General features: G+C 31.6%; 1 protein-coding gene across 1 annotated transcript in view; it reads right to left on the bottom strand.

Annotated features, from left to right (window-relative positions):
* The window catches only part of LOC127723932 (VWFA and cache domain-containing protein 1-like), a 61,643-nt gene that overhangs the window by 29,433 nt on the left and 11,976 nt on the right, over positions 1-20,234 (bottom strand). Inside the window, exons 5-15 of the mRNA XM_052230648.1 lie at positions 19,700-19,908; positions 17,220-17,379; positions 14,001-14,223; positions 13,195-13,320; positions 12,254-12,333; positions 10,962-11,097; positions 8,789-9,167; positions 6,426-6,537; positions 5,011-5,176; positions 1,868-2,007; positions 1,071-1,243 (exon numbers count right to left, since the gene is read on the bottom strand). Of these exons, the coding sequence (XP_052086608.1) occupies positions 1,071-1,243; positions 1,868-2,007; positions 5,011-5,176; positions 6,426-6,537; positions 8,789-9,167; positions 10,962-11,097; positions 12,254-12,333; positions 13,195-13,320; positions 14,001-14,223; positions 17,220-17,379; positions 19,700-19,908 (1,904 nt within the window). The remainder of the gene's footprint in view (positions 1-1,070; positions 1,244-1,867; positions 2,008-5,010; positions 5,177-6,425; positions 6,538-8,788; positions 9,168-10,961; positions 11,098-12,253; positions 12,334-13,194; positions 13,321-14,000; positions 14,224-17,219; positions 17,380-19,699; positions 19,909-20,234) is intronic.

The following is a 20,234-nucleotide window of genomic DNA, read 5'->3' as shown; positions in this document are numbered from 1 at the left end:
TCAACTTCACCACTTGGAACTCTTGGTTAAATATCTTCCTTGTGAGCTGTAACCCTCAATCAAGGAAATCATGAACGGAAATACAAGCCGTGGAATATCGTATCAACTGGGAGATATAAACTCCGTATGCAGGCGATGCTGGAATGTTGCTACATAGAAATGGAAATTTTACATTCGGGAAGCTGAAATCATCTCTTAAAACTACTAAAACTAAGGTCAACTTTGCCTAAGGAAATTGGAACCTTATTTTTTTGAACAATTCCTAAATTGAAGTCATATAACTAAAGTTTTGGTGATTATAATGTTATGGAAGTCATCGAACCACTGCTGCATATATATACTTAACTATGTCATCTCTGTACATTTTTAAGTCTTTTACAAATCCATTACATATAATTGACAAAAGAAATTTCATTCATTAATTTTTAAGCGAAAAATGTGGCTGCTTATTAACCTGTTGGTTACCTTCATTTTGCGGAAGTTTATATAATTACCAATTGTGACCTTGATAAACAATCAACAGAGAATCATGAAAAAGGTGAAAAATAAGTGAGATAAAAAAAGTGATGTTTATTCGTTTTTTTAATTTTGTTTATGAGTTCCAAATAGTTAATAACACTTTGTCACTACAGTTGTTAAATGATTTGGTGTTTAATTTTTTCTTTCAAAATCAATCAATACTATCTTCTGTCCATGTTTGTTTAATTTATCTTTCATTACGGGGTTTCCCTTCGTATTTGCACTGTTTGATTGCTGAATTTCTATCGAGATGTGTCATAGATAAGGTCATTGCATACAGAAAAGCTGTCGGCAAATTACAGAATGCGGACAATGATTTAATTGCAGTACAATTTTGAAGATTTGGATAAAATAAAGGATTTTTTTTTTGAAAGAAAGTCGAAGTTCACATGTTTTATCGTATCACATAGCCATTCAAGTATATTAAACATTTTTGTTAAATTTGAGGTAATATATGAATTGAAAGGAACAGTCAGGTAAAGGAAGGTTAACAAAATCTATAATGTAATAATAAATAAATTGAATGAATTGTTCATCTGATATCAACTTACCATGCCCTTCTTGTGTGGTCATAGTTTTTAGGTAATTCAACACCAGGATACAGTCTCATCACCCCATCTGCTGTACCGATATATCGCCATACAACAAATTCAGATAACTCTCCACTAGTCTTCCAGATATTTTCAGCAGGATAAGTCGAGGAAACAGAATTTAATATGGATTCCTGAAAGACAGTTTATACCTAAAATATTATTCACATTAAAGAACAAGAAGTTTTATATTTTCATATAAATTGTTAATACAGAGATATGTCTCGCCTTTTTTGTTATTTTGATAGTAAATTTCTTATGTTGAAATCAAAATAGCGATACTTGTACATGTAAGTTATGCAAAATATTGAAAGTCAATGAACAATGACTGAGGGTAAAGAGCCAAACAATCCCCTTGGAAATGAGATGTACCAATGCTCATACATCTGCACACCAAATATCATTGACCTACCGCAAGTGGTTCCCAATTAATTGACCTACATGTAATCACAAACTAATACATGTTAACTAAGCAAAAGTTTCAAAGTCAATAGACAATGACTGAGGGAGCGGCGCCAAAAAATCAGCAAATGTGAAATGGTTAGTATCAAACTTGACGTCATTTTCTTCATACGGAAACAAAATACTTACATTTGAAAAGGATATTGGTTGAAAGGTTCTCAAAGTATTGAATGGAATTGATCGGAAGGCTAGTGACCTGCCAGCTCACACTTCGTCTGTTCTATCCAAAATAGTATCGGGGTTTCTACCAAAACATTTGGTTTAATTTAAACACAAATGACTTCACATATACTGACCTTTAACCCTGGATTATTCAGGACATTTTTCCCTGTTAAAAAATCTTCATACTTGGTAATCATTGCTTTAGTTTCATCTACATTTAGGTAATTGAATGGCTCTAGGAATGCACCAGGAGTCAACATAACAACAGATTTATCTGTAACATAAAACTTATTCAATTTGTTTTTCAATTACATCTGCACTACATGTAAATCAGCAATTTTGGATGAATACAAAATTTTACTCAGCCAGAACAATTTGCATTTATAGAAACATTCATCCAATGGCTGACTTTTCACTTATCTGTAATTTGCCATTACAAAATCTAAAGGATCATGGGTAATTTGATTGTTCTTTCATGAAGTAAAAATATCTCACATCCTTGGTAGAATTTCCATTGTTTAGGACATTTTAAGCAATCACAATGTTTTGAATTACCCTTTAACAAATATTACCCAGAATGCATTTGATTCTAAAATTGTGAATAATTTAAGTATATACGTGCTATTAGAATTATAAAGAATCTATAACTAACACTCTATAGCAGATAACGTTTGAACAGATGAATTGATTTCAGGTGAAAATAATTAAACTGTATTATACATCTGGAAATAAGCTAAACATTACACTTTTTGTGAAACAACAAGATAAATGCGTTATCTGTAAGATTGAGGGATATATCAAGAGTCAAATAACATACGTTAAATCGAACATGAATTGAAAATTACATTTTGTGTTCACTTTTTTCCCCTTTTAGTGCTGTATTTTTAGGACATGATATTTTTTATGCTGTTTTAAAAATACTAAAACTTTAATTTTACTACAAAATGTATGAATACATTTCTGTCGATAAAATGGGCATTGCTCATTTCCTTTTTCGCCAATATGGATAAAATCAAAGCATCGTCAGTGCTGTGATTCAGCCAATTTTCAGCTTATAAGATATTTTACTCTGATCTCAATTTCAATTTCTTTTTTTCATTATACAACCCCCGAAAAACATTTCAAGACCGCCATCAGAACTTTGGATAAGTTATTTTGGCGAAAGATGAAGAAGAATTTCTCAATATTGATGCACAATTTAAAAGTGCACTGATTTTTCACATCTGTTTTCTAAATATTTTTGAATTTATTAATTTTGATATGGGTGGAAAGAAGAATTTCCAGAAAGAGGCATTAAAAATGTACATTTTAACAACAGCAACAAAATATTAAGTATTTATTAAAATGTGACGAAGACATAATCGTTCAATCAGTTTAATTCAAGTCTGGAGCAGGCATGCCAGTAACTGCTAGTAGTCCTTTGTTAATTTATGTATCATTGTCATTTTGCTTAGTTTCTTTTGTTACCTATTCTGACATCGGACTCGGACTTCTTTTAAACTGAGTTTTACTGTGCGTATTGCTGTGTGTTTGTTTTTTCTACATTGGCTAGAGGTAAAGGGAGAGGGTTGACATCTCACTAACCATGTTTAACCCCGCCACATTGTTGCGCCTGTCCCAAGTCAGGAGCCTCTGTCCTTTGTAAGTCTTGTATGATTTTAATTTTTGTTAATTTATATGTTTTGGAGTTTAGTATGACGTCCATTTTTACTGAACTAGTACGCATTTTTGTTAAGGGGCCAGCTGAAGCCCGCCTCCGGTTGCTGAATTTTCTCGCTGTGTTTAAGACTCATTGGTGGCCTTCGGCTGTTTTCTGCCCTTTGGTCGAGTTGTTGTCTCTTTGACACATTTCCCATTTCCATTCTCAATTTTATTCATTCTTCATTAGAAAATGTAAAAAGAAATAAATTTCTTTAATTCCAATACATGTACCTGCACAAATACCTTATTCCATTAAATATTAACATAATGGTAATAAAACAACTAAATATTATTGCAGATTAGACTCAGTTATGCATTTGTTTTATTGTTTTAAGCAAATAACTGAACATTTTAACTTAAATTAATCTAGATTCTTGATTTTTTGTTATATTTCATCTACATATTTTATATTGTGTATGTTCTTTAAAAATCATATTTTTAATCCTCAACAATTCATCCTTCACACATAATTTACAGAATATTTTTATTTAGTATGGCTCAAAAGTTATATTATAGAAATACTATTGATATCAAGAATATTGTGTATTGAGCTGAATAATAAAGTGTGTTTTATTATGTAATACAGAAGTATTAAATGTGGTCAATTAAGATTGGCAGTACCTGGTATATTGGTACATTTAAAACTAACTGCTTTAAATGTAATTGTTTGTAAATCATGACAATTGTCAATCCTACTGGTATTGTATCAGTCCTCTTAATTTGCACAAGAAAGAATTGGAATAATAGTATTAGACCCAGATGATTTTGGGACATGCTAAGGAAAATCACACCGAAAAATTACCAAATGTTTTATTATTATTTTTTTCAATAAGGTAGGGTCGGAGCCTTTAAAATAGGGCCAGCTGAGCAACTTTCAACACACCTATTTTTGTTTGGCCTTAGAACTTTAAATTTATTGATAAAACAAAAATATATAAAAAAATATTAAATTAAACAAACAATATTATGTATTATTTGTATCTTTAAATATGGTATTCAGACTTGTATAGTACGTGATCTTTTTTCTCGAAAATTAATATTGCCAGGCAGGGGTACGGATTATAGAGTACGGTAAGCAAGAAATAAGAGATACGCTTATAATCACACTTTATTTGAATGTACCGTAGTTTCATAAGACGTTTTCAAGCATTTACAAAAAGTTTTTTTCCTGAATTCTCGTCACGAAAATGGGGGTGCGGACAATGTACCAATGCGAACTTTACAAGCTTGAATAAGGTAGTCTTTAATAAAGATTAAATAATGGTTTATTAGTTCACTTTGAAAGGCTTTTTAAAGTGAACTAGATTTTTTTCCTCGATTTTGCGGGAAAGAAAAGGGATATAAATATTCATAAATGCGTACTAAACGTGGTCGATTACAGTAAAAAAAGTACACATGCATAAATGTCTCGCCTGCCTTACTGACCATGATTGATTTTACTTTGAAAGTCTTAAAGATAAGGATTAACAATAAGTATCACATAAACTTAACATTGTCAATGATCCATGTGGTCAAGGTCTGATTAAATCTGCAAAATAAAAATGATAAAAACTCAAATCATATTATAAAACAGTACCTTTTGTACCCAACCGTGTAAAATGTCGGCAGTTTGACCCTTCTGCTGTGGTATAGTCCAATCGATGATAAACAAAACTGTCTTGTGTAACAGTCTGGGGGTCTAGTATAGGCTGTTTATCGTTATCACCAACGACAATACACACTGAAAAATTACTCTGGCTGACCTACAAAAATAGAAACCTTTGAACAGAAAGTCTGAACCTGTAGTTTTGTCATTAAATCTAAACATTTATGAACTGAGTTTTTCTTCATACGGTTGTATGAGTTAAATAATGTAAATCCCAAAGTAGGCGAGACTGTTAATTTATATAAAGCAATCCTGAAATATCAAACTTCATACCTTATACTTTTTACGCCATGCCTTTCTGAAGCGTGATTCGCATTAATGATGAAATTCTGATCTAGATGAACATGTGATATGTTTAATTCTCTTCAGTTCGTACCATATTTTGGTTGTTTATATATAACAAAAGCTGTGCCACGAATACATTGCACGACCTTTTTGTGCATATTGAAATTGTTGAAAGAATAAAATGGGATGTTAAGAAGTCATTTAATCAGAGGCAAATAAATGGCTCTGTAGAAAAACATGTCTGAGATACCCTTAGGCATATAAATATTGCATCAAATATGACTGTTAGAAGTCCCGTAACTTGGGAATGACACAATCCGGAAAATTTTCAAAATTAAAAGCAACTAAACATTCACTTATACTAATACTAACAACAGTGTTAAGTTTGTAGTAATTTTATCAAACATACTAGAGCTAGTGCATGACACTTAATTAATGACCTTTATTTATCAAACTGCCAAACTTTAGAATGTCATACCAGAACTTTTTTTAAATCAAACAGTTTGTTATGATTACCAATTCCAACAATTATGTAACGTTTCTAGTAAATCAACCCAAACAAACTCAAGTTATGGTACAATATGTGAAAAAATTACTTAAATCTCACAATTAAATTTCAATAACTTTAGAACCACAAACCAGAAAATTTTTAAAATCGAAAGGAATTTTCATCTAACAATCTAAACAATAAGGTAAAATTTGCAGGACATCAACCTAGGAATACTGGATTAAGTGCGCGATATGTGAACAGTTTCCTTAAATTTAACGGTTAAAATCGAGTAACTCATAAACAACAAAGCCCAAAAATTAAAAGGGAGCTTTCAATTCTCATGTTGTTTTTAATTAATATGATAATTGATTTACAAAGTGTTGACTGAGGGATTGGCTGACATCGGTATATCATAAAACATCTGTTAGACAAAATTTGAATACTTGTTTTAGAATTTCTTATAGTCATCTTTATAAAACATTCTGATACATAAGTATTTGCTCACTTCAATAACTTCTCAGTATCAATTCCCAACAGAAACATCTTCGATGATATATTATAAGTTACTTACTGGTTTCCAATAATAATGTGACAGGACATTTTCAGTTTCAATTCCCTCATACAGCATGTTACCCCGGGGGACTGTCCTTTTCGAATAAAATGTTTCATTTCCTGTGTTTCCACTACAAGAATAGTTATAATAAAACAATAGCATTTCAATTCTCCCTGTCAATGGACATATTGTATCTGTCCAAGGGAAATAACTCTTATATATATTATTTGGTTCTTTCAGACTTTCAATAATGCCCAACAAGAAATGTAGGTGATCACTAATAATGCAATTTTCGATAAAACAACTTATTCCAAGGGGCATAACTTCTGTAAAAATTGCTTATCAGGACTGATTATTCAACTTCTCAAAAACTTTGCAAATATGAGAAAATTCATGAAAATCTATTTACATTTAAAAGGGCATACAAACAATTGATCAGCACTATTTTTTCACTTCATTTAAATTTCATAAAAGCTTGAGAGTGCTTATAACGGAAATACATTTTTCAATTGAGCACAACTCTTTTAAAAATTGTTGATCAGTACTGATTTAAAACTCATCTGAAACATTGCTAATATGACACATCAAAAGTCTTGGAAGAATTAAAAATGTGAAAGCAATTACAAAACCAGATAGACAGACATACAGAAGCCATCTATTTCTATGTCCCTGTGACATGAACCGAAGGAACAGGAAAAGGCAAAATCAAAACCACAAACACATCAAACGAATGGACAACAACTGTCATATTCCTGACATGGTACAGGCATTTTCTTATGTAGAAAATGGTGGATTGAACCTGGTTTTATAGCGCTAAACCTCTCTCTTATATGACAGTCGCATCAAATTCCATTATACTGACAACGACGCGTGAATAAAACAAACAGACATAATAGGTAAAAATGTAAAATAGGGGTACAGCAGTCAACACCGTGTCACAATCTTAATCAGAACAAAAACGAACAAATATTTAACAAAGAAGTCCAAAAAGCATATATTACATTTAACAACCTCGTTCATTGCTTACTTATTTTTGTATTTTATTTATGTATGCCAAATCAGCCCATAAAGGATCGAGGGATTTTAAGCTCTGGGACAAAATCGTAATTTTAACATTAACTCTGGCGTAGAATAGAGTGTTTGAAGTCAGAATGTAAACGTCACACAGATAGAGATATAAAATAATTTTGTCGTTCAAAGTATGCAAAAATTATAATACAAAAATATCACAATGGTGGGATGTTTAAAGTACAGAGACACGTCATATGTATCAAAGAAACATAAAAAGTCACACGGACAAAACACACAAGCAAAAATGAAAAATAATACATACAACACAATGACGGGATGCATAAGTACAGAGCCACGTCAGATGTATATCACCAAAAACAGGCTAAACAGTAAAAGTAATATCAATAAAGACAAATAAAAGAACACTTGAACACGTTATTAAGATGATAAACAGCGTCAGTACGCAGAATCTATACTTCAAGACCATCATGTATTATTTGCGAACTTGATACGGAATATTTATCAACAAGGTCTTGGTACCTTCCGATGAACTTTTTAAGAAAAAGGACGAGACGTTCTTTGACATACCCCTGGTTAATCAACTTTCTGCTCAGACACTGGTGACGTTTTACAAAGTCTGAGTAGGAGCTGCAAGCTCTTGCATACCAAATAAGTTGGGAAATGTATATCTCGTAAGCAGGTGAAGCATTGACAATGGATAGTATCTGACACAGGATAGTATCTGCCATAGGATAATATCTGCCAGAAGATAGTATCTGACACAGGATGGTATTTGACACAGGATAGTATCTGACACAGGATAGTATCAGACACAGGCTAGTATCTGAAACAGGATAGTATTTGACACAGGATAGTATCAGAAACAATGTGTCCCCGTGCTTGTGGTGTATGCTCTTGTATTTTTGGGTTGTTTGCCTGTGAGAGAGCTTTACTTCGATGGAGAGTTGTCTCATTGGTACTCATACCACATCTTCTCATATCTATATAGTCTGACACTGGCTAGTATCTGACACAGAATAGTATCACATACCGGATAGTATCAGACACCGGATAATATCTGTTTAGAATAGTATCTTTTATCACCAAAAAAGAGCTATAAAAATAAGAATATGTGGTTTAATTGCCAATGAGACAACTCTCCACCAGAGACCAAATGACACAGAAATCAACAACCATAGATCACAGCAAGGCCCAAAACAACAAGTAAAACTCATACCACAGACAGCTATAAAAGGCCCCGAAATGACCAATGCAAAACAACCAAAAACGAGAAAACAAATTTCCCGATCATTGTAAAAGCAATTAACGAAAAACAAATATGATACGAAGCAACAAACGACTTTACTTACATTTTCATTGATTCTATAACCATGGTAGCTGATGTAGATCGTTCTAAATGTTCAATGTTTACATAAATTGGGTCATCCTTCACACTATCGGGCAATGGTAACAATGGATGAATGAGAGTTCTCCCTGTTCCATCAATGACGAATGCATATGATAACTCTCCTTGTCTAAAGTATGAAATATCAGACATGATGTCACTGACAGTCGCATCAGAACATGCCACGCCCACCAATTCCCCACCAGGTCTATAGACAGGCAGGCATATAGAAGAAATTAAACCTATAATTACATTGTAATTAAAAAATAGACAATTATAATAATACAAAAGAAAGGTTATTACTCTAAACTTTAGCGAGTCTAAACCAACATTTTTCGCATCTACTTTATTTGACGTTTAGCTCTTTCCAATTTAAAAATTTACTTGATGTATTTAAATAATGTCCAAGTTTTACATATTCACAACAATTTGTATTCACGATATTTTACTACTTGCCAAAGTTACAACAATAAATTTCTCGCTAAAATTAGTTTACAGTATTAAATTATAGGTCAGCATTTGGGATGTGTTTTCAATCAATCAGTATTTGCTTTAAACTAAATGAGTAACCATTATTATTTACTGATGGAATATGTATAATCCAGATTAATTTTAAATGCTGCCAAATGTATGCTTTTTATCCCTGCAGTAAGCAAGGACTTAAAACAGGATAGCTAGCTAGCTAGAAAATATGCTCCAGGACACACCTTTATTCAATACTCATTGTAAGATATATATAAATATCTATTTTTATATTAAATAAATAACAAAATGTAATTTGAGCTACAGCTGACAAATATATACCTCAGCTCTTGCTTTTCAGTCAAATAAAATTATTAATACAAATACCGAACGAAAAATGTGGAAGCAGACAACATAGAGTAGATAAGCACATGATTAAGCTAACCAATAACAAACCTTGTACAAAATTTCAAGAAACTATAACTTCTAGTTTCTGATTAAAATGTGATAAGCATTTCATATACGTGCATAAATTGAAGAGCATATACGTATTAGGCAAACTGAAAGTATATAAGTAACGGATCTAAAAATGTGTTACAATGCAAAATGCTTGGTATCTAAATATTATCAAGAAGCTTTGATTAGCAGCTGTATTTGTACGAGGCTAAGACACAGGCGTAATGCCAGCTTCAGTGAGCTGTTACTCCTACTTTGAGCTGAGTACAAATAAAGCTGATATTTAAAAACACTCAACAGTTGGTGTCGTTATCCTGCAACTAATTTTGTACATTGTTTTGCTTTGAAAGACAAACAACTCACATTTATTTCCGATTTAAAATCCTTTGAGGCCCGCGTAGTAATATTAAAATCACACAATCAGCAGATGACGGATAATTCGAAAAGAACCGCGCATGGTCAACACTAGTACATCGCTCAAAGTAAGTAAGTATTTATTATTATATAAAAACTTATTTCAACAGTACAAAAAAAATACAAAACAATGTCCGATTAAAGACAAAAGTGTTTGCTTTGTCCTACGCTTCAGAATTTCAACTGTCCGTGTAATCACTGATTATTGACATTATTGCATTGTTGGTTTGTGATCTACAAATTCAAGTTTTCACAGACTGAGCAATACGTCATTGGAATGTGATTGCAATACATATTCTGAGGTCAAGAAACTTCATACAACACTTGTCAACAGCAATACACCAAAAAGTCCGGCAGTGGGCGGTAGTATATAATAATATCTGCTGGGCTGTTAATGTATCATAAGACACCCAATTGCAGTGAAAAAATAAAAACTTCTGATATGTGCAACAATGCCAAGAACATATAACAGTTTCCAACAAACAGGTTGTAAAAAGTGTTAGATCTGTAATTGTGTTATGCACATACCTGCGAACTTTTCCTTATCTTCATGTTTTGATAGAGTATAAACATGATTGTGTTTAAATTTTTAACTCCTCTGAAACTTTTTTAAGAGCATTACGTCTATATAATTGAGTTTTATAAGGGCCAGGTCAAACCTCTCATGTTTCAATGTATATACCAAGTATAAATATTGTAGTTGCTGGGAAAAATGTGACTGAAATGTTCAACTGACGGACAGAAACTTTAATCATTAAAAGCTAACATTAAACATGGGAAATATTCTCTAAAAAACACAAACATACCTATCCCAAACAAATCCTGGTATGGTACAGAAAAGATTGGGTTCTGAATTTCTTCATTGCTACTGAAACGATTATAATATGATGCCATCGAAGATCTGAGGAAGTCAGGATTATTAATGTGCTTGAATTCGCCGATCTTTTAACATGTGAAAAGAAAAATAAAGATATTGGAATTTCTATTATATGTGTACTCAATTTAAGCTATTTAATTAAGAACAATTTGAGCATTTCAATGTTAGCAGGTAATTTTTTTGGTCCGATGAATCCATTCGTTTAATGTTATGTCAAAGATTATATATTTAATATCTGGTTGAAATATGTTACCTGTCTTCATACTGTGGATTCATTATTATTCGTTGGATACCAATTTCCGTGGTTTTCATGGGTATGGGTGAACCACGAATTTAAATGTTCAACGAATTACATATTTTCTATCAGGTTGTATGCAAACCTCGAAATCAAATATCCACGGAAAGGCAAGTTTTCCGCAATCCATGAAAATTGGTACCCACGAAAATAAATGAATTCACAGTAGTTGTTAACTCTTATTATGTAAATCTGTCATATAGTTAGTAACATACTAAACTCTTTTAGCCTGATATATTTATTCAGATCTGAAATTGGGACAAAAAATAATAAAAGTTTATGAAGCCTAAAACGTATGTCAAAGAACCCCTTTCATAAAATACTTTTTTGCCAATTCAACCAGCTATCCCACGATAACATTGTATGTTTTGTATTGAAAATCAATAGTTTGAATAAATATTTTTTATAAATTTGGCTGTTTGATTTCCTTGACTAAATTGTATCATATTTTTTTTTCAATTTGGGGCCTTTCAAAGCTGACTATATCATGTATATGGTATGGTTTTTAGTTTATTTTTTGAAGGTCGTACTGTGACTTTTAAAATTACATCATAGTAATTTGAACTCATTTTAAGTACTCTTAAACTTTAGTAATGGCACAATAAAGATAAGAAGATTCGGTATAAATGCCAATAAAACAACTCCCCATCCAAGTCACAATGTGCTTAAGTACACAATTATAGGTCAAAGGACGGCCTTGAACACGACGCCTATGCTCAATCCGAACAGGAAGCTATAAAGGGCCCCAAAATGACGATTGTAAATCAATTCAAAAAGTAAAACCAACAGTCTAATCTATATATTAAAAAAACGAGAAACGAAAAACACTTATGAATCACATCAACAATCGAAAACCACTGAACAACAGGTTCCTGACTTAGGACAGGTGCAAACAAATGCAGCGGGTTTTCATAATACATGTGTACCTGTATTTCACCATAACTAACATCAGTTCTTGTCTGAGCGGCCATATCTTTCAACATCTGTATGGCATTTGTACTTAATTCTGAAATAAAATTATAAGCAATGCAATAGATTATATTGTTGTATTAAATTATTGTAGTGTTTTTGCTAAACCGTACATAATAATTTTTGGATAAAAAATTAAATGGTCTACATTGTTTTAATTATAATATTTGTTAATAAGTCTATATACGGAACTCAAGTGTCTCATTTGTTATTTGGTGCTATCAGTTTAATTTCTTGTGTGATATTTACTGCCAAAAACTAATTGCATTTAAAATTTATCAATAAAATGTGTGTTAAATAACCAAACTTCTTTACTCAGATGCGATTTCATGAGGACGCTTCTGTGCAAGTTTTCAAAATTTTTGTTTGGCTATTGTTGTTTGATCTTTAATAGGCATTTGGTCCAGTTTCTAAAAATTCCATGACGCGTTGATTAAGTTATAACAGTCTAGAAAACTTTAACCACAGACTGTACCTTTAAGGTCCTCAATGCTCTTCAACTTCGTACTTCATTTGGCTTTTTTTAACATTTATGATTAGAGCGTCATTGATGAGTCGTTTGCAGACGAAACGCGCGTCTGGCGCAAATACAAAATTTCAATCCTGGTATCTATGATGAGTTTATTTACTGTAAACTACCAATAACACTAACTCAGTAATATACAGAAAAATGAAGAAAAAAATTATATTTCAAAATTTTGCTCTGAAACATGAAAAGGCTTCTGTCGTCCTAGTTTTATATAAATCCATATATTGTCAATCTTAATGTTTCTACAAGCATAAGATACTGGTACTACTCTTTAATTCTGAATTTTATTTGTTCATTTTTAAATTATAAAAACACTTCAGGTAAAATTTAGCACAAATCATAAAAAACGGTAATTGGGCCGATACTTACGTTGTCCAAGACCATATGTCAATATCACAACGCAGTTGTTCATCTTTTTATTTTCTTCCTTTATAACTTCAAGTGGTTCTCCACCAGCAGTTTTTTCGCCATCAGTTAAAAACAGAATAACTTTTCCTGTAAAAGTAATTTTACAGGAAAAATTAATTTTCATTCTTAAATGATAATCTTAACTTCTCGACAACACATTTTTATATGGTATTAAATACTGTTATTAATGCCATGCTGAGTTTCCTTATTTTCCAATACATATTTGGGTAAAAATGTATTCATCTAAGGCATGTAATGCAATACAATTTTCTGACGTATCTCAAACTACCAATATTGCCAAACAATTGCTAAAGAATGAATCATCACCAATCTACTGTTAAGCAACTGTTCAGGATTTCAATTATTCTGATTATCGCGGAGTCATTTCTGGTTTGATTTTAACCAAATATAAAAAAGGAATTGTCACAGCTTTGTGGTTGTATTTTTGTTTTGGAGAATTTTGTTTTTCTGATGTTACATTATACTTTGTATTATACTTAACATCCGATAGCAATTAAAAATGTAATGTATACAAGATGAAGTCCCATCTATCTATTGATTGTATATGTCAATATTAGTGACAATGCTTGAGCAAACATTTATACTAACAAAGCAAGTAAGCCAAAAAAAAAAAAACGTTTACTTACAAGCATTAGGAAAATTGCTCTAAAGAAAATAGCAATTTGATAATGCTTCATAATATGGATCTCAAGAAGTTTTTTATGATATATTTAACTTATACATGTTATATTCAAATTATAGTTTACCTCTATCGACAGATATGTCTACCGTGTTCACAAACAACTTGAATGCTGCTTTCATTGCTGCTTCATAATTAGTAGATCCGCCGCTTCTGATTATACTAACTTGACTCTTCATGAATTTAATATTAAGGGGTGTGGCTTTTGCTAATTCTGTTCCATGACACGCTCTGCCAATTATACTAGATCCTAGTATGTTTGCAGAGGAGCTGAAAGCTACTACCCCAAACTGAAAAAAACAATGTTCATAATTAAAGATGTTCCCTACTCTGTTTCAAAATAACAAGTTTTTTTTAAAAGACTGTTATACATTGATAGTATCTAAATAAAGGAAATAAAACAGCAGAACAAAAAATGATGGTCTGATTGCTTGTTTTTGAGATATAAGCCATTGAAAATTAGGCAGGAAATAATTCTGTCTAGTCTTTTCATACATTAATATTATCACCTTTTGTCTTCAAAAACAATGATTTTGTATGATTTTTTAATATGGCTTTTAAAACTACATTTATATATGTAATAAAATTATGAAAAGAAAGCAGGGGGTAGCGGGCAAACTTTTTAATGGCACTGCATGGATGAAATCAGAAGATTCCGAATGTCTTACAAAAACTCAAACACAAGCGGAACAAACATCTCTAGGGAAAAAACGCAAAAAAATGATAATAAATTGTCATTAAAGGGCAATGTATACATTAAGAAGTTGTCAGACGTTTTCCTCCGTATTGTCTTAACTGTAGATCTTGTTTTTCTGATTATTTTTGCTCATTTAATTTTCTGCTATCTTTTTATGATAATTGTTAAGATAAAAGGCAAACATGCAAACATTTAGTAAAATCCTCATAAAAGGGGAATAAGTCCAATAAGAAGACTGACGATTTCGACCCTGTAAACTTATTGTGGTACTGTTTTTGCTGATCATTTTTGCATTTTAAAGTTTATGTCTATCTATTATAGTTTTGAAGATAATGTAAGGCATTAATAAAGTTAAGGTAAAACTTGTCCTTTAAGGTAAATAACTGCTATCAGAAGTCGTCTGACAGTTTTGGCGTATTTGGACAACTGGTTGAGCTCAACATTATAAACATTTTTGCCCATGTCTGATTTTTTTTTATATTTATAACGTTTTCAAATAATAGACAAAACTTTTCATGTCAGCCATCTTGATTGGTAGGTGAGGTCATTGGACACATTTGTAAAACTAGATAAAACAATGACGATTGTTGCCAAGTTTGATTTCATTTGGCCCAGTAGTTTCAGAGGAGAAAATCAAGACGAAGACGACGGCAAGTGATAAGTGAGCTAAAACGAAATCATTTGAACATTTTAAAGGTCACAGGTTCTTTTAAATGACACATCAGGTCATAAGGTTACCAGCAAAACCCACCAAGGTAGTAGTTTGGCTTAAACTTAAAATTAACTAAAAGAAAGTAGGGGGTAGCGGGCAAACTTTTTAATGGCACTGCATGGATGAAACCAGAAGATTCCGAATGTCTTACAAAAACTCAAACACAAGCGGAACAAACATCTCTAGGGAAAAAACGCAAAAAAATGATAATAAATTGTCATTAAAGGGCAATGTATACATTAAGAAGTTGTCAGACGTTTTCCTCCGTATTGTCTTAACTGTAGATCTTGTTTTTCTGATTATTTTTGCTCATTTAATTTTCTGCTATCTATTTATGATAATTGTTAAGATAAAAGGCAAACATGCAAACATTTAGTAAAATCCTCATAAAAGGGGAATACGTCCAATAAGAAGACTGACGATTTCGACCCTGTAAACTTATTGTGGTACTGTTTTTGCTGATCATTTTTGCATTTTAAAGTTTATGTCTATCTATTATAGTTTTGAAGATAATGTAAGGCATTAATAAAGTTAAGGTAAAACTTGTCCTTTAAGGTAAATAACTGCTATCAGAAGTCGTCTGACAGTTTTGGCGTATTTGGACAACTGGTTGAGCTCAACATTATAAACATTTTTGCCCATGTCTGATTTTTTTTATATTTATAACGTTTTCAAATAATAGACAAAACTTTTCATGTCAGCCATCTTGATTGGTAGGTGAGGTCATTGGACACATTTGTAAAACTAGATAAAACAATGACGATTGTTGCCAAGTTTGATTTCATTTGGCCCAGTAGTTTCAGAGGAGAAAATCAAGACGAAGACGACGGCAAGTGATAAGTGGGCTAAAACGAAATCATTTGAACATTTTAAAGGTCACAGGTTCTTTTAAATGACACATCAGGTCATAAGGTTACCAGCAAAACCCACCAAGGTAGTAGTTTGGCTTTAACTTAAAATTAACTAAAAGAAAGTAGGGGGTAGCGGGCAAACTTTTTAATGGCACTGCATGGATGAAACCAGAAGATTCCGAATGTCTTACAAAAACTCAAACACAAGCGGAACAAACATCTCTAGGGACAAAACGCAAACAATTACCACAATAAGTTTACAGGGTCGAAATCGTCAGTCTTCTTATTGGACTTATTCCCCTTTTATGAGGATTTTACTAAATGTTTGCATGTTTGCCTTATATCTTAAAAATTATCATAAACAGATAGAAGAGAATCGAGATGTTTGTGCTTGATTGGTAGGTGAGGTCATTGGACACATTTGTAAAACTAGATAAAACAGTTAAGACAATACAGAGGAAAACGTCTGACAACTTCTTAATGTATACATTGCCCTTTAATGACAATTTATTATCTTTTTTTGCGTTTTTTCCCTAGAGATGTTTGTTCCGCTTGTGTTTGAGTTTTTGTAAGACATTCGGAATCTTCTGGTTTCATCCATGCAGTGCCATTAAAAAGTTTGCCCGCTACCCCCTACTTTCTTTTAGTTAATTTTAGTTAACATTTAGATAGATACCAATCAAACACAAACATCTCGATTCGTACTTGATCTCTGTCTTGTGGTAATAAGCATTGTGTATAAGATTCATCACATTCGGTCGAAACTTAAGTAAGAGAACGGAAATAAAAAAAAATCAGCAATGTTTCCAATTGTAAAGGGGCATAACTATAGAACGGTAAGAGTAATGCCATCCAAATTCACACTTAAATTAAGAAAGGAAACCAATTTAGGAACGTACGTACGGGCGCATAGACGAACAAGGGTGAAACTTAATGCCCAATCCTCTACAGCAGGGGCATGGAAACAAATTTAGGTTACGAGACATTTCTTTTCAGCTCTTCTTGATCTTATTATTTCTACATTACCCTGTCATTTGGATTAAGTGTTTCCAGGACTGATATGGCAGCTTCTTTGGCTATCTGTAGTAATGTCTTAGAATTATGCAAGGAATTCATGGATCCAGATTTATCAATAACAACCACTACATCCTTCTGAACTGGGGTTGCCGTGGAAACATAAAATGGTCTAAATCAAAAGGATTAACTGATATCATAAATATCTATATAAACCTTACAAGTTATAGGTCAATCTTTACAATTAAGTAGAAGGTTTTGATAATGTCCAAATGCGGCCTTTATTTCTAGCAACACATTCTTCCACTAGAAGCTCTAAAGAGCCTCTATCAATCATATTAGTATACGTACGCGTGCATCGTCAACAATGGTTACTCTCTAATATTGTAGACTAAACAAGAATTCATGACAAAAATCTCTTTTTGTCAATCTTTTATTGCTGATAATTTTGTTCTGTTTATACAATTCCTACCTATCTTCCAAAACACAAAAAATGGTAAAACATAGTCTTTTAACGGCAATCATTTCGACTAAACTTTTTGGCTAAATGTTAATAGTTTTTGCTCTAAATGACATTTGCCACATAAAAGGACCACTATAATTTTTTGTTTATATATGTATTTGAATCATTTACGTCTTTGAATAACAAATTTAATTTGGTCAAAAGGTGTCGTCAATGTTTTTCAGAGGATAATAGACCTTTCGGATGCATAGAAACAGGCAAGCTGACTAAAATCAGGTAAAATATCAAACTTTTCAAGCTGTCAAAATGATTAAAAGAACAGCAGACAGAAAAAGGTTGTTGTTTATTTAAATTTGCATAATTAAGATTATAATAAAAGGTTTTTGCATACGATATTATGAATGTCACATTTAAGAGCCAAATTAAAAAATTAAATGTACTTAGGTGAGGTTTAGGAATTTTTGTCAGATTTTCACACTCATTGTTTTTTTCCGGACGATTCACGGCAAATATTTCCCCCCATGACACTGGTACCCTTTTTTCTTTTCATATAAGACTTCATTTGCTCATAAAAGGTCATTTACATAATATCAGCAGATTCAAGATTTCTTTTCTTTTGCTTTTAGACCGAAATAATACAAAAGCAAATATAAGGTAAAAGTCAGAGTCAGTCTTTTCAAGACATGTTTTTAAAAATAAATATCTCAAAAAGGAGCTCCATAGCCCATTTATATTTTTAGCTTATTTTGTTTCTCAACTATATGCTCTTCTGACTTGTTATATCAATTTTAGATTTTTTTTTTAATTTCACCTTAGTACATCCTTAAGGCCTTTGTGGCCATACTCATTTGACTTATTTGTTGCCAATCTTTTATGTAATCTAAAGTGTCTATCTATCTTTTGAAGTTTTCAAGATAATTGAAGAAATATAAAAAAAAATGTCATCAATATTCAAAAGAAAAGAGTCCCAATAATGAGTCTACTGACAGTTTGAGCCATGTTAAATTTTTTTTTATCTTGATTTGTCAATCATTTTTGCTATTAAAATGTCTATCTATCTATCATGTTTTTCAAGATTATTGGAAAAAACACTAAACATTGGTAAATTTGCCATTAAAGACTTACTCCAATAAGGAGTCAACTGACAATTTCTGCCATCAAACTTATTTGCAGATCTTGTCTTGCTGATTATTTTTGCAATATTATATAGTTTCTCTTTATCTATCACGGTTTTAAGATAATCGTAATTTATTTAAATATTACCCATCTCTAGCTCAGGGGATTAATTTGAAGGTTACATGAATACGGAAACAATGAGGTCGAAATTATTCACTTGCAAGTGAATAATTTTTCAGTGATGTTTCCAAACTTGCTGCTAAAATTGAATTATTATTTCAATATTTCACTTTGATTATTAATTGAACAAAACAAAACATTATTTTTCATTTCTCGTAACTATATATGCCCTATTTAAAGTTGTTTCAAAATAACGAGCTTTTTAAAAGATTATTATAAATTGATAGTATATAAATAAAGGAACTAAAACAGCAGAAAAAATGAAGGGTTCGTGTGCATGTTTTCGAGATATAAGCCATTGAAAATTTGGCGGGAAATAGACTTTTCATACATTTAATATTGGCACACCTTTTCTTCAAAAGAATATGTAAAAATAACAAGGATTTTATAGGATTCTCAAATATGGCTTTTTAAACTATATGTAATAAAATTATGAACAGAAAAGTAAGGGTAAGCAGGGAATTTTTTTTTTAATTGGCACTACATAGATAAAACGACAGGATTCTGAAATTCTGGCAAAAATTCAAAAACAAGAGGAGCGAACATCCGGAATAAAACTTTTATTTTCAAAAAAAAGACTTACTTTCTTTTTATGCTTCAAAGAATGCAATCTTTAGTTTGTACACGAGAAAACAATAAACTAACATCTAAATCTATTTTCAATTTTTTGTTGGGTAGGTGTCTCATTGATTCCAGACCCATATATCAACATAATGATATCAAACATAATCACCTGAATCTTGGATCGTAATTGGAACAATCATTTAGCTTTAAGGATGGATAGTTTAAATAAATTCCATCCTCCTTCCCAAAGTACTGCCATTTAAGGTTTGGATTACGCTCATGGTTTTCTTTCATCACATCTTGTATTTTAGTTGTCGGGAATGTCCGTTCTGGCGAAGAATAGGATGATATTGTGACACAGGCTTGGTTCATGTTAACCTGTCATTAAAATAAAAAAAATAATTTAATTAATTCATTCAGGTTAGATCCATAGGATTGGGAGTTCAGCAGATTATAACTCCCCTTCAAATCTTTTTTTCTTTACATTTGAATAAATTATGTTCGCTGCTCTGTTTTAGAATAACAAGCTTTTTAAAAGACTGTTATGAATTGATAGTATATAAATAAAGGAGATATAAGCCATTGAAAATTTGGCTGGAAATAATTCTCTCTAGACTTTCATACATTTAACATTGGTACCTTTTTTCTTAAAAAAATATGAAAAAATAACAAGGATTTTATAGGATTTTCATAAATAACAAGGA

Source organism: Mytilus californianus, unplaced genomic scaffold (genome assembly GCF_021869535.1).
Source record: "Mytilus californianus isolate M0D057914Y unplaced genomic scaffold, xbMytCali1.0.p SCAF_13, whole genome shotgun sequence".
In the NCBI taxonomy this organism is placed as follows: Eukaryota; Metazoa; Mollusca; class Bivalvia; order Mytilida; family Mytilidae; genus Mytilus; species Mytilus californianus.
The sequence above is the reverse complement of the archived record's forward strand: the minus strand, read 5'-3'. Positions and strand labels throughout refer to the sequence as shown.